The 26,405-nt window shown below is 45.3% G+C and overlaps 1 protein-coding gene across 2 annotated transcripts in view; it reads left to right on the top strand.

Moving 5' to 3' along the window:
• The first annotated feature begins 452 nt into the window (after positions 1 to 452).
• The window catches only part of LOC311489345 (zinc finger protein 521-like), a 78,518-nt gene continuing 52,565 nt past the window's right edge, over positions 453 to 26,405 (top strand). For both annotated transcript variants that reach the window (XM_084546394.1, XM_084546395.1), the window contains exons 1-3: positions 453 to 573; positions 7,621 to 7,677; positions 14,434 to 14,634. In XM_084546394.1, coding sequence (XP_084402520.1) covers positions 534 to 573; positions 7,621 to 7,677; positions 14,434 to 14,634 — 298 coding nt within the window. In that variant the 5' untranslated portion in view covers positions 453 to 533. The remainder of the gene's footprint in view (positions 574 to 7,620; positions 7,678 to 14,433; positions 14,635 to 26,405) is intronic.

Below are 26,405 nucleotides of genomic sequence, written 5' to 3'. Positions count from 1 at the left end.
GTCTGCAATAGTTTGGATGCTGTTAGGTGGATATGAAGTGAAAAGTGTAATTACCATTTTTCCTCCTTTTTTTTGGTTTTGTTACATTTTTTTTTGCACTCTCACAGGAGGCGTTTGGCTGATGTCTTTCTCACGCGGATGCATTTGAGATGAGAAGCGAAAAGCAAATATTCCGCTTTTTATTTCTGAGCGAACATCATGCCTGCACGCGTGTGTGTTTTCCCGGAGAATGGACGCGCATGACGGGATCACTGTATTCTCGCACTTTTCCCGATACCCAGCTCAACTAAATAGAGTCGCCTATACCGATCGGGCTAATTGGATTTTATAACATCCACCTACTCATCACAAAATAACAGCAAACTCGTGTTCAGACCGCGCGGCCAGGGCTAAGTTGCATATGTCTCTGTAATGGTAAAAAGGCATCCGCGATATCGGCCAGTGAGATTTAGAGAGACTATACCTTTAGACTATCCCGTCCTACACAAATTGTCAGACAGAAACTGAGCAACTTCAGCGTTTTTTTCTATAGGATGTCGCGCCGCAAGCAAGCTAAACCAAGATCACTGAAAGGTAAGTGATAAGCCTGTGTTTGATGGCTCTCAAAACATTTGCTTTTAAGGAGATGACAGGTCTAGGCGAGCGTGAAGTGAAGTGAACGCTCGTGAATTGTTAACTGTCTCCCCCCTTTTTTTATTTTTACGCATTTCGAAGTGTTCTTCCTGTTATGTTGCGCATGGACTGCATATGCGTCTACTTGGGCATCGGGGGAGGAAAGGAGAGAAAAAAAAAAGAAAAAGAAGAAGAAGCTGATCGGCTTCAGTTCTGACTGCATTGTAATGATAGTTAAAGTGCAAGGGCAGGGCATGGATAATTCAGCGAGCAACAGCGCAGCGCGACGCTGGCAAACATCTGGATGTGTTAAAAGACGCTCCTGGTCGGAACTTAAGCCGTCTGATGGAATGGGGCGCAGAGTCACGTGACCCCCCCACAGTCTGAGAAACTAAAGGAGGAAACATTTTATATGTTGAGGAAAGAGGGGGGGCTGTGGTGTGATGTGTCTGTGTGTGTGCATGTTTATAGATATTCGAGGAAAAAGGTTTAATACTAATTGGACATTTTCACAGAGAGGAAAAAAAAAAGTTGCAAACATCTGGATTTATCAGGCAGGTTGCTCAAAGCTTTAAAAACAACATTTTTTGCATGATTTAAAAAATCCCTGCACGGTGTACCAATACGTACACCGGACAGCTCGTGTTATTTCCTTATTTTCTGACACTTTTTCCTCCTTTTCGAACAGTTGCATCGGTGGAAATTTGATCCACCGTTTGTCACTGAGTGTGTGCGAGCAAGGGGGAGGGAGAGAGAGAGGCAGAGGTAGAAAGAGAGAGCAACATGCATGCACACACACTCTCTGCCCCTCACACACACAGACACACACACAGATATTCGCACATTACTTTTCTCCGTAGCATTTTAGCGGGGGGGAGCTGCTGTGCTTTGGAGGTTGAGCTCCAGTTCATCTGGCAGGCATTGTATTTTGCTCAGCAAATAATTGTCCACAATTTCACATTCCCAGCTTGTGGTCTGTGGACCCCTTTCTCTCTCCCCCTTTCGTTCTCGGAAGTCTTCATCTCAAAGGAAGATTACATGGTCTGCGGTAGTACATTCATGCAGCCACCATTTTAAATCAATACCCAGGAGAGGGTGGAAATGTGAGTGCATGCACATCTCAAAATTGTCACATTCTGTTTCCAGACTTGCGCTGCTGCTCTATTCACAGTAAACAGCTCTATACATAGATTTCCTATTTCCTCAAACCAGACTGGCATTGACTGTTTTTTCTTTTTTCCTTCTTAGTTGGTGTGACATTTGCTATTCTCAAAAGACATATCACTTATATATAATTGTCTCCTGCCAGCATGCCTACATGCTACAAGTGTGTGTGTGTGAGTGTGTGTGTGCGTTCAGAAGAACATCTGTTAAGATTTGAGTGCGGCAGAGACGGATGCAGAGTGAGCAAATCTGTATGCAGATTGAGTCAGAGTGATGACATTGTTTGTTTTGTGATTGTCACTAAAATTTAAATCGGGGGGGAAAAAAGAAAGAAGAAAAAAAAAAAGCGGTGCACGAAACGGCGTGACTTTTATGTCTTCATTCCGGCTGCTCAAGAGGAGCAGAAATGCAGATACGTCATAGTTATTTCCCTGTTTTTGGATCAGACCCAAGCAAGGCCAGGCAGATGTTATTTATTGTTCTTTGTCTATCTCTTTCCTCGGGGACAGAGATACACTTATACAGATGTCCATAATAACTTTGCTTGTCATTTTTTAAAACAGTTGCTTGACACCGCATTCTTCCCCCTTTGTTTGTGGAAGACAGGAATAGTCGGTTATTTCTAGACTTTTTTTTTGTGTGTGTGTTTCTGAAAAGTGGCTAAATTTGTGCCTGTGTATTTTTATTTTTTTTTGCCCGTGTCTTCACACGTCTGAGTCTCCTCGCCCTGTGTGTTGCCACGAACAGAATGGGTTTCAGAGTTCAAGTTTCACTTTTATAGGTTGTCTTCTGCTGACTTGAGGCAGCCAGTGGTCAGTGTAGACGGTCCATTTTTTCATGCTTAGAAGGAACACTTTGTTCTGCGAAGGAGAGAATAAAGAGAGAGGTGCCGATGGAACGTGGAGGGAAGGCGGAACGGGCGTCACGCGCAGGGTTTGAGGGACTGGTATGGATAGCATGGACGTGGAGTGCATGCAGAGGAGATGAGAAAATAATGCTGTGACAGTTGGCACTCTTTTTTTTTCCCCCCCCTTGTGTACCCCCCCAACGCACACCCACTTCCTCAGTATTGGCTGCTTGTGGGAGTCAGAGGTTATGTTTTTGGTCCCATCGAGGAAAAGGGCAACATTACAAGTCCCGTTTCAATTAAGTCTGAGAGACAGATCCGGCTACGTTATTGCTTGGGGGAATAAATGGCACAGGACGAGACCATACATCATTCGCTTATATGCAAACACTTCACCCCAGCCACTGACATTTACTCAATCCCGAGCCTTCCACATTTCTCAACTGTAGGCACATTGTAATTTTGTTTTGATGTGCAGAGGCTTTGGGTCAGCACATTGCTTCAGTCAGCCAGTGGTGAGCAGCGAGGAAGGAGGATCTCGCTCCAGATCCTGCGCTATGACTGCCACGTTGCCTGTCCTACAGTACTTCCTGAATAATGTTGGGCTGGGGGTGATATTTTCATTCGGAGCTCAAATGCCACTCTCAAGTCTTGGCGCTGATGTGCTCATTGGTTGAGGAGGAAGTTTCCGGGTCTGTCATCTGCATACATTTTCTGCGCCATTTACTTTAAGCGCAGGGATTGTCATGAAATCAGAGCTGTGACATGAACACCTTAAATATTTGATGTTCCCGAGGAGCTGGAATTTGTCGCCACATGAGTGAACTCTTTTTATATATGTAAAAGAAAATCTTATTTCACACTTTGAAAAACCTTTAACCTTTCAGGACGTATTAAAAAAAAAAATAGTAAAAGTTCTTGTGTTCAGATTTAAACAAATCCAACTTTTAAAATTCTAATTTCAGGTTAGTGAATAATTTAAATCTGACCGTTCAAGAAAACTAAAACAGATATCTATTTGTCTGATCTCAATTTGTCACAATCCAAAGCTTTACCTCTGCCATGTGTGAGATGCATAACCACTCCCCTTTTCACTCCTCGCAAGCACAAGGCTGTTTATCAAAGTGTGCTGGAAGCTTTAAGCTTTTAGCGTTTTACTCAGAAACGACTCGAAAACCCATTCGTCTGTGTATTATAAATCCAAGCTGCGCTGAGTATGTTTCGTGTTAAATGCTGCAAACGTCCTCCTTGCCGTTTAATCCGTGAAAACACAGAAACAAACTATGCTCCGCTGTATTTTTTCCCCCCTCCCCTGTAAAAATGTCTATTAACAGTTGCGTCACTCTTACTTTATAGAAAGCTGCAGTATTCCAGACTGCTCACAATTAATGATCTGTGGCATAACACCCATTAACACGTTTCTAACGTGACACAAAAATATGGTTAGTATTATCATTAAGGAAATTATGATGGAGCCATGGAAAAATCCCATTAGCACGGCTGTCAGTGCTCTTGACATGCGGCTCAGCGTGTTGGACTGGGTGTCGCGGGAGCTGGCCGATATCTCTTCTTATTCCGTGGCATGTGTCTCTCTTGTTGTCATGGATTGTCTGCCACATGGAGAAAGAGTTCTGATTCGGAGACAATGACTGATTCCCGCCGCCCGCAGCTGCAGACGAAACGACGCGTCGCCGTCTTCCTCGTTTGCCTCTTCTGAATGGCATTAATATTTTCCTCGGAGCTGAATTCGCAATAATTGCATCATGAGATTATTGATTCGTGACGTTTTTGCATTGCTACTAGGGGTGATATATATATATATATATATATATATATATATATATATATATATATATATATGCCTATATAATATGTAATTTTTTTTTTTAATATGATTTGCTTTCACTACAAGGCAGTGTACGAAGGATTACAAATATTATGCAACGTGATTAACACGCTCCTCTATTGCAAATTATTTATGACACCAATCACCAGTTCAAATAATGCTCATTAAGAAAGTTATTCATGTGCAGTGTGTGTCCTCCTCCCTCCCTTCCCAGCCCTAATTGAGGAGGGTTGACCTCTTGACCCGAGCTAAATTGAGTTGTAGTCCCTGTGGCGAGCGTCTCCTTCCCGGTCAGTCAGGGCGGATTACACAGCCATTGTGTTCGGCGCTGTATCGTCCAAGCTGGCTGTAACCAAGCAGATGAGTCACGCATATCCAGGAACACACACTCAGGGCTTTTTTATGTCTGAGAAGGGCTGCGAGACGGTCACACACACACACTCTCACACAGGCAGACGTGCGCAGATATGTTGCATATAAAAGCCTTCAGAGCGTTCAGAGGCCCGTGTTTGCGTGCGCGCTCTTCACCCGGTCACCTCACACAGCAGGGATTCATTTGATGGATTAGGAAAGCTGTTCGTCATCTCTTGCTTGTATATATATATATATATATATATATCCGGTAAATCATTAGTTTCTGCAGTTCGTGCGTGCACGTGGGCATCAGTCTGGTTTATAAATTAAGCTCAGCTCTGTATTATTTTGTCTTTTACTCCGTGTTTTGCTTAAGCTCCCTCGCTTGCAGAAAATGAATTCATTCTTAAAAAGTAAACGTCCTGCCTTGGGGATTGTCACTCACAATTTAATGACAGTTGCTTCATATTTTATTTATTTATTTATTTATTCATTTCTTTGTGTGTGGCCAGTGTGTTAATTAGCGGGCCTTTAATGCTGTGCCACTTGTTGCGGGATTATGTTTTTCCTGCTCCGCATTTCGAAAATCAAAAGCCGTGCCGAAACGGTCCCGTGTGTGTTCGGTATTGTATCAACAAAACCTAGCAGCATGATTACAGTTTGTCACCAACTGAGTGATACACTGTACCTTGTCAAACATTAATTAACTGATAGCAGTGATGCATTTACAACGGGGTGGGCTCAGTTCTGTTCGGCTGAAGTCATTATGCGGTGATCACGAGCTTTGGAGTGTATTATTGGAGTATATTAATTAAAATGGCGCGGCTATTTATATTTGTACTGTTGATCAAATGTCCAGCTGCTACGAAACGTCAGAGGAGTTTGCCCTTACTTGACAGCGTACCCTCTATGATTGCTCCTAGCCGACTATTAATTATCTGGCAAGACAGGTGCAAATGAGAAAAAGAATTTGCACCGTGATGGAAGTTGTTTACTTTAAATGACAAAACTTTTAATAAGTTCACAGTGGTGACAAATCATCGCAAACTGCCGCAATGTTTAAGTTCTTATGGCATTGTGAAATAGAATTTTCTGCCTGAACTCCCTCATCTCACCAACAGGGACGGTAATCAAAACAAAAACTCCGGCTCCCACCACCAATCTCTGATGGAACCGTGGGGGATTTATTAGGACCCCCTATCTCTAGCCCATTTAAATGATCCTAGATGCAAGGCGCTCAACAGCGCTAGAGAAACTCATTAAACTCTCAGGGCGTCAGTCACTGAGGCCTCCTCTAACAGGACAAGGTTTCTGTGTTGACTGATACAGTCCTCCATGGCGGCTCTGAGGGGAAATACCTCCATGGTGTCCAACTATTCCATCACTTTTAATTGATTTAGCTAATTAATTGCCGGACCCATGACCATTCGTTTACCATATTTTCTGTCAACATCAAAATGTTTCTTAGGGAAATATTTCAGATCGGAGCCTTATATGTAATCGACTTAGCATTTACATTTCTTTACAAGGTTAGTCGGATAAAATCCTCATGTGGGAGTTTATCTTGAATTCAGTTTTGGCTGGACAGCGTAGTCGCTTGCATTTGGCGTCTTCATAAGAAACAGCTCGACACTTTCCTCTTCATTCTCCACCGAGGTCTGACACCCTGCTTGACACTGACTTGTGCTCCCCCGAGGAAAAGGCTTCTGCCACCATAGGATCCTGGCTTAATTATGCAAAGTACAGGATATTTTGTGCGATTTTAAAAGTGCGCCAGTTTCTGCTTTGGCAGTCATTGCCACACTCCCCTACTGGGAGGTCCTGTCAGACTCCCCCTTCCTCTTTGCCCAGGAAAATGAAAGGCTAGAAAGAAAAGACATAATGGAGAATGCATTTCAACTGCAGGGGTGGAACGCAGAGGCGTAAGAAGTCCTCAGTGAGACCCTCATTTTACATGGAACAGGTGGGAGACTCTTTTGTTCTCTTCCCGCTGTTAAAATCCATTTCATTTCTTGTACTTGACATGCCACGAGGAAGTCTCACCACTTCCAAAAAGGCTCCAATGTAAAAGGTTCCTGCCTTTTACTAAACACAAGTCATGTTTTTCAAGGCTTGTGCTGTTGTCAAAAAGTCAAAAGTGGTTTAGTTGCCATGCGCCTAATGAGCGGATCTGAGTGCCGATCAAGCCGTCACTATTTTGTCACCCACCCTGTTAAAGAGCAAAAGCACTTTGCAGCTGCTTTGGCAGTTTTGACACATAGTGTGAACAGCTATATGTATTATATAATTATTTTAGAGCATATTTTGCATTTATTTTTGGATCAATGTCAGCCTTAGAAAGATCTATATTTATGTAAGATCTACAAATTTTCTCTTTGATACCCGTCGAATTTAGTTAACCGACCTTCTTGCTAATGTAATCATCAAGGTGTTTTTTTTTTTCTTTTTTTTTCCTTGGTCACTGTTGATGTTGGGAGGACGTTTCACGGGAGACGTTCATAATTCATCATGTCATTACCCAGTCCAATATGTTATTTACGTGGGTGGCTGTTTGCCTTGTTGCCAAACCTCATGCATATGAAAGGCTTGTGTGGATTCCCAAACCACAGGTTGAGCTGTCGAAAGCCGCTGAAATCTCTTAGAGTTTCCATATAGAAAATCTCAATAGTAAATAATAATAATAATAATAATAATAATAATAAAAAAAAGAAGGAAATCTCAACGCGTCTGATTTGTTTTCGACTGTTAACTGTTTCTTTCCCTCTATTCCTCCCTCTTCTCTTTTTTTTTCTGGCAGTAGAAGACAATGTGACAGAGGACCAGCACAGTCCTGGGCAGACTGCCATTGCAAGCGGTAATGCTCCATTTCATATTTCATCATTTTCGGCTGGAAAGTGGATCATGTGTCTGTGTGTGTGTGTGTCTGTCTGTAAAATCTTTGTCGGGGCCAGGATGATATAAAGTATCCAGTCTTCTGAGGTTGTTTCATACTGTAAACTGCATGGTTGCATGTGTGTTCACAAGAGAGAGAGAGAGAGAGAGAGTCGGAGTGGTGCGTCGCTCTTCCTCTTTGTTTGTGTGTTTGCGTGCATGCGTGCAGGTGTTGCTTATGGCCGTCCTTGTGTTTCTGTGTGTTCTTTGTTTCCCAAACCCTCTGTATGATGTAGAATAGAGCTACGCAGATGAATGTGTCCTGTCTCCACGCGTGCCATTCACAGTGGCCCTCCAGGAACAGAGCGGTAATTCAGGTCAGGCTAGCAGAGAGCCCCCTATGAATGAAGCCTGCTCCTGATGCACCACACTGTATATTTTCATTTCATTTGTCTCTGGTAAAGGTTAAGTCTCAGGTGTGGTTATTTTAAACCCGATATGGATGGTTTTGCCCAGCAGGCTGGGGACCCTGGGTACACCTAGGCTGCCACATTAGTCCAGCATTTACCCATAGCTTTCTGAGTGCTCCTGTGCGAAGTGCAGGAGCTGCATGCACCACTACTATAGATTCTGCCTTTCCTCACCTGCTTATTAGTATTTTCAGCATTTGGGATACTTGCAAACCGATGCTTTAGTGTTGAGTGGTATCCGAAAGTAGATTTGAAATTCCTCAGCGCTACCATGTTTAGACAGAAGCAGGTCAATGCCTCAGATATCTTGCGTCAGACATTTCCAGCCGTCTCTCCTGTGTTTCTGATTGACCCTTCAGTCTTGATCAGAAATGCCGGTGAACTTTTTGTTAGCAGCGCCATAGCTCGTCTGCCGCTGCGTTAATGTGTATTGATAGGTATTGGTGGGTGGTTCTGTGAAAAGAAGCTGCCTCCTTAGCCTCTCTAACCCCAGCTCAAGGGATGAAGGACTGGGCATGAGAGGCAGACTTGCCTCGGAGACCTCCTGTCATCCAGAGCCAAAGCAGAGCTAATGAGTGTGCCTGATTACAACGACCCCCTCAGACACACGAATCTCTCCTCTCCCCGTCCCTCCACCACCGCTATCTCCAGAGTGAGGGGAGACAGCCGCCACATGATCGATGTCTGCCTGTGGAGAAATCAGGAGGGCGCACAAATTAATTTCTCACTTTCCTCATTTGACTTCGTCTGACTGATTTATTTTTTAACCCCCTCTCAGGATGCCGCCTGACGGATGGTCAATGAGTGAAAGAGTTGTTTGCAGGGGTAAACTTTCAGGATGCGGGGAGATTTCTCCTTGCCAATTTGTCTCCGCCGACTTTATCGCATCGCTAATTCATCCTCGCGCTTAAATCACTCCGCAAACAAGCCCCTTCTAACGTCAAACCGAGAAGCGGCGGAAAAGCTTACCTGCTTTTCATGCGTTCGCCTCTTTGACGGACAGCGCCACAATAGCCATTAGACTTCTGACAAGCTAAGGGCTTAATCAGACATGGTGTCAAGATCTGCCTCATAAGTAGACCCCCAGTTGTGCTCTTCTGTGACTCTGCAAGCATTCTGCAGGCCCTGCATCCTGTTTCGCATTCATGTTTGATATGTAGCAGAGGCAAAGGAGAAATGCTAACAAAAGAGGCCCTCTAAAAGATAGACAGTATTATGCATAGTATAGAGGGGCAGGAACAGTGTGATATCTGAGATTTAATGAGGCAGCGTGCTTTTTTACCCAGAGAGTCTGGAGCAGGCTTAAGATCTGCAGCTTGGCTTTACCACTGCGCTGCCTGTGTGTAATTATAACCACATGCTCAATGCTTTTCCTTCTCTTTTATATATACATCCCTTTTTTTTCTTTCTTTCTGTCTTTCTTTCTTTCTTTTTCGCTCTCGGCTATGTCAGATCGAGGCTCTTTTTTTATTTATTTTTTTCCCGAGGAGTGTGTCAGCTCTGTCAGACTTTAGTGGACTGAGGCAAATAGAGGAGTTACAGAGATCTGAAGGGGTGTCTGGGTGGCTAGGTGCTGTAGCGAGGAGCAGTGTAGCGGCGGCGTAGCGGTGCAGCGTCTGAGACTCCGGCTGAGGTTGAGGCTGCCCGCGGATCAATGTACCGCGGGGCTCACTACAGCAGGAAAAGGAAAAGGACTCTTTCACTCCAGCACTTCAGAAAATCATATTCTCTATTATTCATTTCCTTTGATGTTTTACTGCACTAATGGCATAGCAAGGCGCTCCGTTCAATATTATCACTCCCTGTGAGAGAGCGAGTAAGACAGGGCGAGAAGTAGAGAGAGAGAGAGAGAGGGAGAGAGAAAGAGCATTTGGTATGTTCAAATGTTGTTTCTCATTCAGCCGCTTTGATTTCCATTCTTCTCCGTACGTTCGTGACTTTTTTCTTTTCTTTTTTTTTTTGGTGCAGAGATTTTAATGGTGGGTGATGCCATCTGTATACCTGTGATTATATGTGCTGTTGCCTTCATGTAGTGCTCTCTGTGTTGTCTTATTGTTTGTTCTTACTCCTCCTGTAATTGTTTGGCACCTCTCTCTCTCTCTCTCCCCCTTTCTCTGCTACTCTTATCTTTATCTCAGCATGCATCATAAAATTTTCATAAATACACTGCATGTTTATTTGTAATATATAACAAGGTGGGAAACATTTTTTTGCCGTCAGAGCGTCACTTTGAGCTTGTAAAGTGTTCTAGCGGTTTAAGAGAAAATGGCTCTCGACAAACACCCCTGCTAATCTGCTTTCGGAAAAAATTTCAAAAAGCATGGGATTGTTGAGCGGTAATTATGAATCCGGAGGCAGATGGATTGCACGCACCGACCACACGAACACACAGCCCCCTCCGCCGCCGCCACCCATGTAAATTCTTGACGATCGTTAACAATCTGGCAAGTGTCAAGCTCACAGCCTCGTCGTTGGATCATGACATTCTTTAATGATGGGGGATCAGTGGATGTGACGGTTTAAGTGGAGAGCCCCAAATCCCATCCACACAGAGGGAGGATACACTCGGAGGCACACGTGGCATTAGAATGTAGTGTGACCTATATATGGTGTGGGTGCTCTGCAAAAGTTTCAGATTTTTAAATAATGAGGTGCCGGCGAGCGTGTGAAGGTTATTCAATCTTAATGTCCTCCCATTTCTGACAGCCTCCCTCACTCTGATAAAGGAGCGCGCTCACCTTTGATCAGGCCCGCCGACACGTGTCGACAGAAGCTGCTCGCTGGTTAAAATAAATTCTTAATTCGAACTTGGGGGTGGGTGGTTGGAGGGTGGGTTTGCCGGGGATGAGGGAGGGAGGGAGGGCGTGGGGGGGCATCATCAGATCAGGATCTCTGAGAAATGATGGGGAAATGAGGAGATGGGTGCACTAGTAATGATGTTTTTCGACACCAAGTTTCCACAAAGAAAGTTCCACCGGGCTAAACCCGGGTGGAGCTCGACGCGATGTATCTACAGGCGAGTAAGAGCATAGCCCTCAGTGATTTTATACTTTTTTTTTTGTGCTTGCTATGTTGGGGCTGAATTTGACATCCACTGCATGTTGCATATCAAAATTTCCTTGGTACCCCCAACAACTTTTCCCAGCGTCTTTCCTTGTTGTAGGCGCTAAATATTTTATTTAATCTTTTAGTTTAGAATTACAAAAAAAAAAAAAAATCACCAGGCATGGGTTCACGGCGAGAGTTAACTTTTCAGATTTAAATTCAAGCTTTACATCTTGGCCATATTTTTTCTTTTCCCCCACTCTATGCCTGTGCATTCGTGCCCTTCCCTTCTCCCTGTGGTCAGTGTCTCCACCTGTCTCAGTGTGTGGGCCAGACAGTGGGGGGATGAGCGTAGGCTTCCCTGCTAGGGACCAAGGGTCCCCGGTGTGGGGCTAATGGAGCAGAGAAGAGAATATCAATTAAATGGTTATAAATATTTAAGAGCAGAAATATTCAATAATATAAGGGCGGGGGGTCCTGGAGACTCTTCAACTCACAAGATGAAAGTTGTGGCATGATAAATGTCACTAGGCGCCATAAGAGACCATAAGTGTGTGTATGATGGATGGATTTGGACTCAGACAGATATTACACGGCTCTTAAGATGTCACTATTCGCCGTTCAGATTCCCTCATTTTATTGGTACAGTATTAATGTGCTTTTAATACCATAAAAATTGAAAATACATCCTTTAAGTAAGATCTTCATTATATCCCCCCCATGAATAATTTCTCAGTCATGGCTGTGACCACCTTTACTTCGAGCTGCCCTTATCAGAATATGGATCAGTGGTCAATGTGGCTTCCCTCTTGTCCTAATCTACGTTCTTATACCTGATTAGGAAAATTAACACGGATGTTAGGCGTGATAAAAAAAAATTCTCAATATGCTGCACGTCTTCCTCCCAATATTCCACATGTGATTGTCAGCCATTCCAAGCATGTTGATATTGATCTGCTGTCCAGTCTGTAGAGACTGGTAGAAGAGGATGTCCTGATCTGATGGATTACTGTATGTGGCCCAGAGGCACAGGAACCTCAGTATTGATGTGGCTCTTTAATCCCTGGGTTGGACGTGACCTTGCCGTGTCAAACCCCCCCCCCTCCCTTTTGCTCCCACAGCCAGCATTCCCACTTCCCAACCCACCACCGCCCGTCCCCTCCCCAAACATGTTGCAGTTTACACTTCCAGTGCTGCATCACAGCGGTGCACTGGAGGTCACCCAGCTCGACCGAGCACGCTGACCCGGCACGGGCTCACCGGAAGTCGTAGCTGAAACGTATCACCTTAAACAAGACCAACCTTGATAATGCAGTCATTACCAAGGGTCTACAACATTTGAAATAATACCAGCATGTTCTTTGAAAATAAAATCCACCCCAATTCATGCATTTGTATTTGAGACAAAACGTAATGTGCCTTAATGTAGTCATCAGTTGTTTTGTCTGACAAGACCGCGCTGTAATATTAGACAAATTAATGATTCATGAAGGCCTTTGGAAAAAAAAAAAATATCAAAGTCTTAACCTCCTCCACAGGCGCTCAGTAAAAGAAAAAGACATGAAGTGTTCACATTTCAGTGCATATTGTGAATTCTGTGTCTCTCTTTCTGTGTGTGTGGATGAATCATAAGTCTATATTGTGTGGCTTTTGGCCTCAGTCAGAAGTGTTTCCCCCAGAGCAAGAAAGGCCTGCATCTGTGAGGATTGGGTTGGGATTTTCATTTTCTTGAAACACCTTCTGTTCTGTTCTGCATGGTCCCACTGGGGACCGCAGTGCTGATATTTTTAGAGGGCATGTTCCGAGAGCCTCAGTCGCCAAGAGGGAAGGACAATGGAGGGTGTGATGTTACATCAATACTTGGCGCAAGTGGGGGAAAGAAAAAATCCTGGGTGGCCTTGATGAGTTCTGGAACGACTTTCCTCAAGGAATTTCACAGTTTAAGAGCACCCAAAAAGAAGGAGGACTTAAAATGGCCGCCCGACTCTATGTACGCCCAATGTATGTGCGGCCCACACCTGCACACATCGGTGCCACACACTCCTTCTCCTCGGGCCCTCTTAACTGTGTGCTAGGTGGAAGAGAAAAAAAAAAAAAAACAGGCTTTCTCCTAACGTTCCCCTCTGGAGTTTCCAGACAAGCTGAGGAACACTTGCTTCAGTGGGGCTTAAAATGGCTGCCAGTGAAGTGTAAAGGCGCCTCTCCCCCACAAAGCCTAACCGGGGTGACATGATTGTTTGATTGCAAGTATGGCTTTTTAATCAGTCTTATTGTTAAGTGTAATGGTCACAGCGGGGGTAGAAAGAGGGCTGCAGGCCATGCTGCCTATTTATAAGATGCTCTTCAAAGCTGCTTTCGCTTTACTGTGCCTCCGAATGAAGACGCGTATCGTATACGCTGCGAGTGAGCAACGCGCGGGTTTGATTCTCTGTCAGAATATTGTAGCATCACGTAAAGAACTTCAGATTAGACTGGTAATTTGAAAGATGGTTCCTAGTCCCGGTTCAGGGTAGTCAGGCGCCCACCCCTGGCACTGCTGCAGCACAAAGCCAACAAGAGACAAAACTGCAGATGGATTGAAGAATATTGATGTGCGCGACCCGCGGCTGCCTGCGAGCAAGGCTGAATAATTTAGGGAAGTGTGTCGTGACGACAGCCCAACACACACCAGTCTCGGGTTTTGTGTGCCGCACTCTATACATCCACAGTTCTGGTCTAGATGTCTGGATAAAATGGCAAGGCCTGTCTCCTTTGATAGATGCTGACTGATGCAATTCAACACTCACTGGCAGAATTTCATATTTCTTTGGTCCAGCCAAAACTGCAATCCAGGATTTATTAACTACACATATTCCCATCAGTCTAGTTTCATATACTGAAGTTTTGCTTGGGTGAAGCAGGGCAAACACAACGTAAAACCATTTCTAATAACAGCGGCGTGTGTGCGTGTGTGTATTAGATTTGTGTGTTTGAGAGCATTGTGCCACCTTTCTCTGCCTGTATATCTCTCACCCTCACCTGCCCAACAGTTCTGTTATGGCATGAGTGGTTGAGTTACAGAGGCCCAAATTGAACCTGCATTTTTATTACAGCTTTTATTATTGTTTTTATTAAATCCAGAGTCGAGAAATCCATTTTATTGTCACCCAGAGGAAGCTGTTGTACCTCACTGTGTGGGTCACCCCTCTGACTATGTGGTGCTGTCATTTCCTGTGGCTCCGCAGATCCAGAGTGCGCCCTCGAGAGGGCGGCGGAGGATGGTGAGACCGGGCGTCTGAGGAAGAGGCTGCTCTCTCCAGAGGAAGGAGAGGAGGGAGAGGAGGAGGACGAGGAGCCTGCACTGCACAGCTGCGACAGCTGCCGGCAGGTGTTCGAGTCGCTGAGCGATCTCACCGAACACAAGATTAATCAATGCCAGCTGACAGGTAAACAACGTTCAGCCCACCGAGCCTCCCCTCCACTCTGCCACTCAGCTCTTCTCCCACTCCCACTTTCGCTCTATGCCTTCACCAGAGAATATGCCACACTATGTGTGTTAGTACACTGCACCAAGGGGAGCACAACAGCAGACTACCAGTTTTCTTGGTGGATATCCAGCAACACAGGCCTCACACACACACAGCACATTATTTATATGTGCGGTACATCAATATCTACAAGCGTGACATACAAATGGACCTCCATGTGTCCTCATATGTATAAATAACAGCACATGTATTTATAGTATGAGCTCCACGTCCTTGCTGTTTCAGTGTTACCATTTTAAACAGTACTACACTATTTCTAATGTCTCACTAAGAGTGTGTGTTAGCAACACGCAGCTAGTAGGTCCCACAGTAACCAGACCACCAAGTGGAAACAGATTCTTGCTCCAGGAAAGTCCCTCAGCTGGTCCCAGCGCTAGCTAGCTGCAGTAGTAATACCTAGTGGGACTGAAAGAGAAGGATGCCATTGGCAGACTGTGTCATTGACCTGTTGATGGATGAATAGGACTATAAATACCCTGACAAGGTGGCAGACAGAACTAATGATGTGAACTGAAGGTTTCCATGTGCTTCTCCTGGACTTGCTGTCCTCTTTTACACGTCCTGATGGGCCCATATTGAGAAACACCATCTGACACACATTTCCCAGTGCTTTGGCACAGACTTAGTCCCTCCTATCTTCACACACACACAAAAAAAAAAAAAAACAGAAACTAAAATGCAGAAGCCGCTGTTTATTGTATCAAAAGAGAAATTTTAAAGAGAACTCTGGTTTAGTTCGTGTTCTGTTTACATACAAGCGGAGATGGATTTCATATTTTGCAACCCACAATCAGCAAACCACAAATTATAGGTTAGATCTCCCACGAGTTCTACAAAGATTTTCCATTAACCATAAGACGATCTCATGAACCAAGTCTTTTGTTTGTTTGTGTGGGTACAGTATTTATGTGTGTGTGTGTGTGTGTGTGTATATATTTTTTTTTAATATATAACCCTGTGTGAAGCTCCCATTAGTGCTCATTTAAGTAGAAATGCATGCATGTTCATCAAAGGAGTTTCTTGTTCCTTGAGTGTGCTCATGTGTGTCCAAATTAAAAAGTGACAGTCGACTAAAGGTGTGAAAATCAATGCACCGCTCGCTTTTGCATTGCTGTCGTCCAACAAAGGCGCTCATTGGTTTGAGGGAGGCTAAGTGCAAGACCTCCCGCTTCCCTTTTCAATGTAACACCCACCTCTGTCAAGACAAAACAGATGCGTGAGCAGTCTGTTTAGGGGGGGGAGCTAGAAAATAAAAACACAAAGGGCATTATTTAAGCCTGCTTGAATTAAAATTCTCTTTTAATTTTTTACTAATTTGCTTGTGTAACATGTTGGGAAGATGTATAAAAGTTGTGTATTTGATCCAGGGGCACGTCTTTAATGTTCGGCCACCTTTCGGCGCGGCCACGACCGACTCCGTCATACATATATTTTTTTTCTTTAATTAAGCCTGTCTATTATAAATGTCAGTCTTACGGACAAATAACTCTTAATTGCTCAATGATGAAAAAAAAAACACAGTTTGGATAAGAGCCCCTGTGGAAACCAAACAAAAGAATCTAATTGCCATTAGGGCATTGTGATTGTGCAGAAACACTCTATTAGTATTCAAACACAGTGGGAGAAAAGAAACTTCTAGATGGCATACTAAGTGCTTTGAACGTGTGTGCGTGTTTGTGGATTCTCTGTAATATGGGAGGAGATTTCCTATGTGGCATTATGTAGACATCCATGACCAATTAATCTGCCTTACATCAAGTCTCTACTCACAGATGGATCCTTTATTAGAACCGTTTTCTAATCAAGCACCAGCACCTGCTAAACTCCCCATTTTTACAATTTCAAATGTTTTATTTTTGGTAAACTAATTGCGGCGCTTGACTGGAACCAATCCACATATGGAGATTTGCTTGCTGACAGAACTCGGCTCTTTCTCTGCCTGCAAGCAGCCCGCAAACATGTACGGTGTATTACCAGAACCAGACGTGCCCGTACACACCCACCGCCTCACGTGTTGTTGTTTTTTTTTCTGCTCTTCGTTACACTTCGAGTCTGTGTTGTGCAGTTTCATAAGAGGAATGAGACGAAGCAGACTAAATAAAGTCCAAACAGATTCTAACTGCATGTCGACCACGCCCGATGGACAGAGAGAAAGAGAAAGATGTTACATGTCACCACGATCAATGGCCGCCATTGTCTTCCCCCCGTCTGGCAGAGGTATAACACCTTTCCATGCACTTAAGCCGTGACCACTGCAGTGCGCTAAGGGAGCGCATGGGTATGGATTGCCTCGTGTCCCCGATGCGATCGGTGCTATTGATCGCGCTAATGCTGGACTGCGGAGGAAGGCGAGAGCCTGAGAAAGGGAGCAAGGGAGAAGGAGGGAGATGGGGAGAGCATAAGACAGAGAGAGAGAGAGAAAGAGAGAGAGTGCTGCAGGAATGTGTCCCCAGGGAGCCCGTCTTGGGCTGGGGCAGGGCTTCAGGAATGCTCCCCAGGAGATCCCAGTGAAGGCTAGGGCAGGGCTGGAAGAATGCTCCTCTAGAGAGTTGAGAGTGGAGGCTGGCTGGGGCAGGGCTAGAAGAATGTTCCCCCAGAGCACCCCTTTAACTCTGGGGCAGAAGTGGAGGGGCTCTGTGGGGGGAGAGCGCTCCTCCGTTCCCCCTCCGGCTCCAGGATGGCTGCGGATCAGGTTTCCGTGTGGGGATCAGCATCCTGCCGACAGGGCTTTAGGCTGCCCTGGGGAGGAGACAGGAGACTGGAGGCATAGCTATTCCATAGGCCTTTCCAAAAACACTTCACAAATGCTTTGTCTCACTATCTCCCTCCCTCACTGTATTGTCTGTGCACCCTTGTATTGTTACTGATCCTTTACGGAGAAAGCGAAACAGTGTCCGTAGTTTGACTTTTGTTCTCAGTTGGCACGAGACATGTTCATAAGCTGGATATGAGATTGCACTGGCAGGCAGGGAAACATGCCTTCGGACCTGCCCGCCAAAGAAATACCTCGCTCCTCAGCTCAATTCCACTCGTGTTTGCTAGCTAGCCCACACTGTAAATAAAAATAACACCTCCAGCTCAGAGTTTAATTCAAAAGATTGCATTTTCAGAGATCCTTTCACTGTCAATTCTTCAATTCCACGCCTCTAAAGGTATTTGAATAGCCTAGTGCACACATGGGCTGTCAGCCTGGTGGCCATTCTTTCATTACGGGTCCAGCTCCCTTGAGCAACACCTTTTCTTGTGTCCTTCACTAGAGGAGGGGCATGGCTGCTCCCCCCAGAGAGATCTGTGCCCTGCTATTTTAACCCTCTGTGAGATGACCTTTTTAATAAGTGTCTTTCTCTGTTTTCCTGCCGGCCACTGTGCGAGCAAACAGAGCATGTCTTCTGCTTCCCTCAGATAAAGGAATCAATCAGAGAGGGTGCAACAGAGGAAGAGAGAGAGAAAGAGAGAGAGAGAGATAACTGGGCCATATATGGATTTATATTATGTAGATTTCCCCTTTCTTCGTCCCCGTAGACGTTGCAAAATGCACTCAGCTTCAATAAAATACATTTCAGATTTATGAGAAAAATACAAATGAAATACTAATACTCAGTGAAAAACAATAATATTCCCCCACAATGCAGAGGATGCTAATATGATTGAAAAAGTTTAAGCAAATTTCTAATATGAAAGTCTGCGATGGGGAGCCAGACACATTTCTTTAAACCTACCGAACTATATTTTCCTCCTCCTATTCACTAACCGCGGCATGTTTGTTTGAAATGTTTGAATTCATTTACATCAAGTCTTTGGGTCAGCAGCATGGAAACATTCAGTAATACCCTCAACTATGAACAGGCTCCTGGCAGTCCATGTTTTGTACTAACTGTTTCCAACAGGCTCCTATTGGATGTACTGTATTTCTTTTTTTTTTTCCCCCAACTAACTTTGTGTATTGATCCAACAGCTGCTTTGTGGCTGCCAAGAAGAATGTGCCAAACTGCAAAGACTTTATTTGCTTCAAAAAGGGCTCACATAAGAGGAAAGCGACATGAGCAAGACCTGATTAGCCGAACTCTGAGCCACTGCCGTTCATCAGAAATTCTGCTGTGTTTTTGCCGGGGTGTCTTGCGACATCCTGGTACAAAGAGCAGCGCACTGATTACAAGGCTTTGAAAGGAGGAGAGGCGGTCAGGGGAGAATAGCTACTTCTGGCACAACGCAGTCACTGAAAAGAGACCTCATGCTAGAGTGAGCTCTCACAATTGGGCTTGAGTCTTTCCTGTGTATGTGTTTGTGTGTGGGGGGCATGTTCTGTGCGAGTGTCTATGGGAGAGAGGAAAATAGCTATGGAGTGAAAGAGAGGTAGAGAAAGAAAATGAGAGTGAGGTACTTTTAAAGTAGATGTTTGACTCCCCGGCTTAGCATCCCCGTGCGTTTCCTCCTTGTGCAACAGTGCCAATAACGTTAACAGGAGTGTCATTAGGAATTCAAAGCATATGCCCTCGTGAGGACGCCCTCTTTCTCTCTCCCCCGTGCTTCACACTGCACACATTATGCACTGTATAAAGTATTTATTGGTCTTTGTCAGATGAGGGCTGCAGAAAAACAATCAAAATGAGAATAGAGGAGCTTTTGTGTTTGTTTGTTTAGGGCATAAATGACAATGGCTAGCGCTGCAACTCTTTAGCTTCCTCATATATTCACATCCTCCCCCCCCTATCCAACACACTCTGTCTCTCACGTGTATGCTTGCTCAATCAGTCATCTGCTTAGGCATGCAAGCGCACACACATACACCCTCGCGTATTAACGGGCACGCGCTCGCACGCGCTCCCTCGCAGCACCTGCGCGCTTGCACTTTGCATTTTAGACGAAACATAATTCAACGCCCAAGAGGCAAAACTCATGCTGTGGCTTCATCCAGCTGACCTCTTTCTTAAGCAGGTAGCCACAATAGCGGGGATGGCACGTGGACGAAACAGAGGCAATCTCACGTCCTCACGCAGAACCACACACACTGAGTGAAAACATCATATTAATGGCACCGTTGGTATTTACCCCTCCACCATGTAGCATCCCTTTAAAACTACTGACATCAGTCGTGCGACAATGGCCGGCCCGTGGAGCAGTTGTCTCGGTTTCTCTTGCACTCTCTTCATCTCTCCCTGGCCCTGGCTCTGCCTGCTCTTTGTTCACTCTCTTCCTCAGCCTGCAAGTCTTTTTCAGCGGCACAAGCAGAAGAATGGCACATTAAATCTTAATAGGACTGCGTCTGGCCGTGTTGAATTGCAGAGCGTGTTAAGCCGGCGCTTTCCTCCCCCTTGGCACACGCTCGTGGAAGTGGAAAACAATTGAATAAAAGAAACCGCTCCCTCCCTCTGTAACACAAGTGACTTCGGTTGCTCTGCTGAAGCTATGAGATTGAACCGACTCCAGCCCACAAATGACTTAAGTCCATACAGAGGAACTGTAACATAAATGACATTAGTCCTTTTCAGGATTCATGGGCATACGTGAAAGGGTTTACCTGACCACCAACAAAGAAGCTGCAGTAATAGAGTGACTCTGAGTGACAAAATACTGCTATAAAACTCACACTATTGTTCAAAACAGCTCGTTGGGTCAGACAAATGAATTAGATTGAACAAAACTGAGACACGAACATCGAGAGAAAGGGAAAGTTTAGAGGGAAAAGGGATGGGAAGCAAAAGACAAAGAACTGGAGAGTCAAGGTAGGGGAGAGCCAGTCTTAGCAGCAGCAGTAGCAATGTGAGTCCAGGCCTGCTTTGTAAGGCAGTCAGAGGTGGTAATTAGCCAGTGATGAGTTGACTGGTTGTGTGTCCAGAGCTCGGCACTGCTGGGTGGGGCTGTGGGAGGTAGATAAGGCCAGCAGTGGGCTTATCTCTGAGAAGGACAGGCACCAGGCCTGCCAGGCAAATCCACCCACAGACCAGCCGCATTTTATTAACAACATCATTAATGCCAGACAGGTTATGTGCGGTGGCTCGGAAGAGAGACGGGAAAAGTAAAAAACAAATAAAGTCTCAATTCCTGCTTGGCCGGCCAGTCTAAAGTACATAGGCACCGGTTGACGTGTTTTGAAAGCAAGGAGCTTGTGGAGATGTTTACCAGGTAGGCAGCCAACGGAAGGGCACGGAGAGCGAGCTTGGATCTTACCTCTGGGTTTTGCTCACTCTCCTTTGGGTCCCCAGAATTCAAATGATTTTCTTTTTTCTCTTTCAAACGTGGGACTGCGCACCAGAATAATGATGAAGCAGATACGGAGAAACATAACTAGACACACAGAAAGGGCAAAAAAAAAAAAAAAACGTATTTTAAAAAACTTTACGGACGTTCTGCTTTGTGAAGGTTATTTTCTCTCTCTTCTTGGAATCAGCAGAGGTCAGTCAGGTTGGGCAAGGTTTTGGTTGATTTGAGGTGTTTTATTTAACATTAGGATATTAAAAATGCATTTATTTACCTTTGTGATATATGATGGAACCAAAACAGGTGCTATGGGGCAAATGATCATTCATTCTTCTAGCATATCATATGCCAAAGTGCTTAAACCCCCCTTAACTGATCCAAGGAAGTTTATTGGTTGGCAGGGAAGTGAAGGAAGTGGATGGAGGGAGTAGAGTCCAGGAGATGGATGAAAGGGATGGAATACGTAGATGGGTGATGATCTTCAGACGTAGAGGAACCCAGGGACTCGGGGTGGGGGCACATCTCAGGAAGCTTTGGCTCCTTGGCCCCTGGTTCCTTTAAGGGTCGGGGTTGAGGGTTAAGGCACACCTTTATAGGCAAGTGCGGGAAATAGAACTTCCTGAACTAAAGTTATAATAACTTAATGTATTTCTAATCATCTAGACCGGGATTCAACAGGGTTTGAGACGGGGAGGACTTCATCTTATTCACAGACACCTAAAGGAAACATTTACTGGCTTTTGAATACTGTTCGTCAATACTCCCTAATGAAAAGGTCATAGAATTTTGTCTGTGTGGAAATGTACTGCACATTGATCCCCATAGGGCTTTTTCCTTAGATGGCTTTTGCCAAACTCACCAGTAATGGGAGGAAAGGAAGGAGGGAGATGGAGGGCGGTGGAAAGAGTGACCAGTCCGACAGGTTTATGTCTCCCTGCAGGCTGAGCTCTGTGGAGCGGGCCCACAGGAAAGAACAGAGCCAGCTGTGACGGCATCCTGCTAGCCACAGTGGTTTAGGAGCTTTGGGGCTACACTATCACCGACTCAACATTTCCCCGTCTCCTCTACCCCTCCCAGGGGTTGTTTTTGTTGGCCAGGGGGTAGTGTTTGGGTGGGGGCTGCAAAGGGTTGCTGTGTGGAACAGCCACTCCTGTACTTCAGGATATGGGGAGTTAAGCCACCCACAAGGCCAGGGATTCTCAAATATCATGTGAAGTAACACATTTGTTCCTTAGCGCTAATTGCCATTTTCAGACTGGAAGGTGGGTTCATAAATTTAGTTTTATGGGCAGGATGGGTGTCGTTTAAGGTCTCTGAGGCCACCAGCTGGACTATGCTTTGGCAGAGGGAACAGCGCGTGTCGGTACAGAACATAATGGTTCGAAAGTAAAACTGTGCTGTCAGGTATTACCGAGACGTCCTCTTAACGTTGAGTGCAGTGAACAGTAGGAGGCCCGACGACACTGAGAACGTAAAGGTCATCTAATCTATTCCACCTCCAACCTGTCTGACCGATCAATCATACTGGAGGAGTCAATCGATTTGATCAGAGAGCCTCTCCTCAGAGATGGCCTCCCAACGAGTGGCAGGGGTTCTGCGAAACGCCGCAGAGTGTGCCAGCTTGATACATGTCTCCGTGATAAACCCAGACATTAAAATCCCTGATTAAATAGTAACTCACCACCTGTGGCAGCCATTCTCCAAATAAGCCACTGATTTAAGACGGGCAAAGAACAGCTACTGTTACTATCACTTCACGGCGTTAGGAGGCTCGTTCTATATGCGACGCGCGCTACGTACACTAAAATCAGATCAGCAAAATCCTGCAAGACTGACAGACAGCCAAGAGAGATCAGGCTGTAGTAAACAGAGTGGTAATCTTTATATTAGAACATTATGTGCCCCCAGTCAAAGCATGATGCATCTTTCTCATCATGAACTTGGTTTGTAGAACATACCCCACAAACAAAGTCAACAGACAAAACCGTCTTGTGATTGGATTTTAATCCAATTGCATTATTATTCAGGCCTCCCATTGGCCATTCATTACTCTCACATGGAGCCTGTGTGGGTTGTTATCACCCAATCAGGCTCAAGACTGTATTCTTGAGCGCATGCTTTCGTTTGCATCCTTTAAACCCTGTGAGCCTTTCCTCTCTCTGGGCCCGCCAACGGAATACCTAATTCCAAAGTAAACTGATTGCTCTCTCCAACAAGATTACGCTGTGATGATGTTAGCCAAATGAGACCGCTATTCAGATGCAACCAGGGCAGGCAAAGATGCTTACCGCAAGATGACTGATCAGCATGTTAAGAGAAACAAGGTTGTAAAAAAAAATAAATAAATAAAAAAAAAAAAAGGAGGAGAAAACGAGGGATAGAAATCGAAAGAGTGCAAGAGAGTCGTGTGCGTGGGGGTAAGCAGAAATGTAATTTGCTTCTCACCTCAGGCGACTGGGCTCTGAGGCCAGTAAATATGCAAACAAGCTGAGCCTGGCCATCAATATGAAGACCCCAGATGATTACTAATCTCCACTGCAGAAGTAGATTGAGGTCTGTTCAGCGATGCCATGCAACATGAGGGGGGGAAAAAAAACGGAGGTTAGAGTCCAAACTACAGCTCCACGCTGGCCCCCAACGTTATGCGCAATTCTGAGTTATGGGTATTGTTGACCTTCGTTTTGAGAAGTAATATACATTTCATGATGCATACAAATCAGCAATCCAGCCGCATTGAAAATATAGGTTGTTTTAAAACTATATGCCGAATGTTTTGAGAAGATCCACTCATGATACACGCGATATCGTGAATATAAATTCCAGTGCTGCAACTTCTCAGTAACTTTGAACCTTGATCTCAACTCACCCCGGTCTTTTCATCACGGAGAACTCCTTGTCTGATATGAGCTCTTAGACGTGCGGGCCCGCAGTTTACCAGCCCATTGTCATTCCCCATCCGTAATCCCGGATAAAAAAAAACAAAAAAAAACCTATGGGACGTGGACCAGTCTGGAGTCATTAGGTGTGTGCGTGGCTTACCCAGACAGCCAGATAAACCAGATGCCTCGGGATGGCCAGGGGTCATCTCTCTGTGAGAACACGCTGTTGATGTCCTTGTTTCTCTCTACCTCTTCTTCGCCCGCGTTCCCCCTCTCGCCCTTCTTCATCGCACCTTCTCTTGTTTTTCTTTCTTTCTTTCTTCTCTCCCTTGATTGCTCTGCACAGTCATCACAAACACCGCGGTCCGCGTTGGAGCTTAGCAGTCGAAGAACCTGTCAGCTAAAGGCAAGGAGGAAAGACAGACAGGGGAGCTGTCTGTGGCCCTAGGTTGAATGCCTGAGGGTGTACTACGTGTGGAGGATAGTTAGTGCAGAAGGACACACCGCAGTCTGCAGGTGAATCCTCTCATTTTGGGAGACTTAATGCATTGGAATCATCACCTCTAGGGGGAAGTGTTATGACTTTCTGTTACAGAAAGATCCTTGGCATGAAATGCAGCAAACACCGTGTTGTATTATTTAATTGAATTATTTTTTTAAATACAGCAGGAGGGCCACATAAGAGGAATCTATATTCTAAGAATGTCTTCCCAGCCCTAAACATAATTGACTATCCCTTGTATTTTAGAGTGAGTTTCCAGCATTGAGCTTTACCCTCTGCAGTGAGTGCACAAGGCTTGAGGATGTTTACCTGGCATGGTGCCTGTTGTAGCTGCCCTCCTGTTGAGGAAAAGCAGGTCAGGCTATAGCTTTGTTTGTTTGTTTGTGCATGTGAGCATTTTTTTTTTTTTTTTTTTTTTTTTTGCGGGTGTGTATTAGATTGTGAATGTGTATATAAATATATATGTGTGCATGTGTGAGAGGAGCAGGGGGAGGAGGAGGAGGGAGGAGGGGCGGGAGGGGGATCATTAGGGTGGAAAGAGTCAGGGAGTGCATTACATTCAGCCGGGGAAAAAGCCAGATGTATCTCAAATGTAAGCATTTATTTTTCAGGAGATGCTAGGATGGTGGACGGCGGGTAACTGGACTCTCAATTTAGCCGAACCATCCATCTGCTCAGCCATCAATCTTCCTCTTTTTTTTTCCATCCCTCTGTTCATTTACTCATCCGTCCATTTATCCATCCTCGCACCGTGGCCAAAGGGCCATGTCTCTTTGTGGCCCTGATAATCTGGACCAATTTCCTCTGCAATTTATTTCCCAGCCAACCACCCACCTGGTCAAGCAGCATCGGGCTTCTCAAGGTAGAGCCACTCATCCCAGCAAGCCCTTTCCCACCAATCACATCCTGTTTTTTCCTCCTCGAGCCTCAGATCTTTTGTCTTTTGTGTTTTGAAGTTTCAGTTCAGCGCTGGAGTAACGCAGCAACCTCCCCTCCTGTCCTCTCAATAATCTCGAACGCCGCTCGACATCCGCTGCTTAACGTCCCGACCCTTCTCCATCTTTGTTTCCTATCACCGTCTTTCATTTCTGTCCATGCCTCTCTCTCTCTCTCTCTCTCCTACCTGCCCCTCTTCCTCTGTCTTACTTTCTCCCTCCCTCCATCCTGTCATGGCTCCTCAGTATTCTGCTGCTGTCTTGTGTGGAGTGATTTTGCCCAGACACGTCTGGCTCTGGTAAAGTGCAGTCCCCAGAGAGCGTGCTCCGCAGCCCCCAGGTCGCCAGCACCATGAATACATTATGATCCCCATTTCCATCCTGTTGCCACGGCAGCACTTTTTGAGCCGCAGGGCGATTAAGACGTGTGCTGTCGATACCCTGATAGGAGCAGAAGTTGGATCTGGAAGCTGGCCTTTGATCAGATTTCATCCTGCCGCCTTCCATTGGTGGCTTTAGTGCAGGAAGACAAAGAAGGAGGTCTTGTGAGTTTTTATGTCGGTTTAACAAGCTCACCTGCCGTACATAAGCATACCGTGCACCCATCCTCGAGCGCTTTTTTTTTTTTTCCCACCTTTCTGCTTTATCTCCGTCTTTCCTGCCTGAAACCATTTCCCTCCCTTATGCTCATTTCCGTTGTCTCCTCCCCATCACCGCAGTTCAGCTAAGGCAGCATTATACGCAGTCTCTCCCTGCTCTATGATATTCTGCTATCCTCACAAAGGAAGCAACTCCCTTACCTTTTATTGTTTCCTTTTTTTTCTTTGGGGGATGATGTATAAAACATGGTGCCTCAGGTAGAGGATGTTGGGTAGGAAGCCATGTCCCCCTAAATGGCCAGCCGTGTGCATGCGCCTAACACTTCACTGAGCAATCTGTCAACATGTCAGCAACACATGTTTTGTAAAAAGCCTCTGGTGGGAGCCAGGGGAAAAAAGGCACTCCTGCCAGACCAGAGAGGAATGCTTTTTTCTCCTCTATGCAGTGGATTTTCTATTGCTGGTGCTCAGTCCCACGGGCCCCCCACCACCACCCTCTCCTCCCCCACACATACACCCGTTGTCTGCACTTCAGAAATTTGAACTGGGGACCCTC

The sequence above is a fragment of the Chelon labrosus genome (assembly GCF_963514085.1).
Source record: "Chelon labrosus genome assembly, chromosome: 6".
NCBI lineage: Eukaryota > Metazoa > Chordata > Actinopteri > Mugiliformes > Mugilidae > Chelon > Chelon labrosus.
Note: the sequence above shows the minus strand (reverse complement) of the source record. Positions and strands in the feature narration are given on the sequence as shown.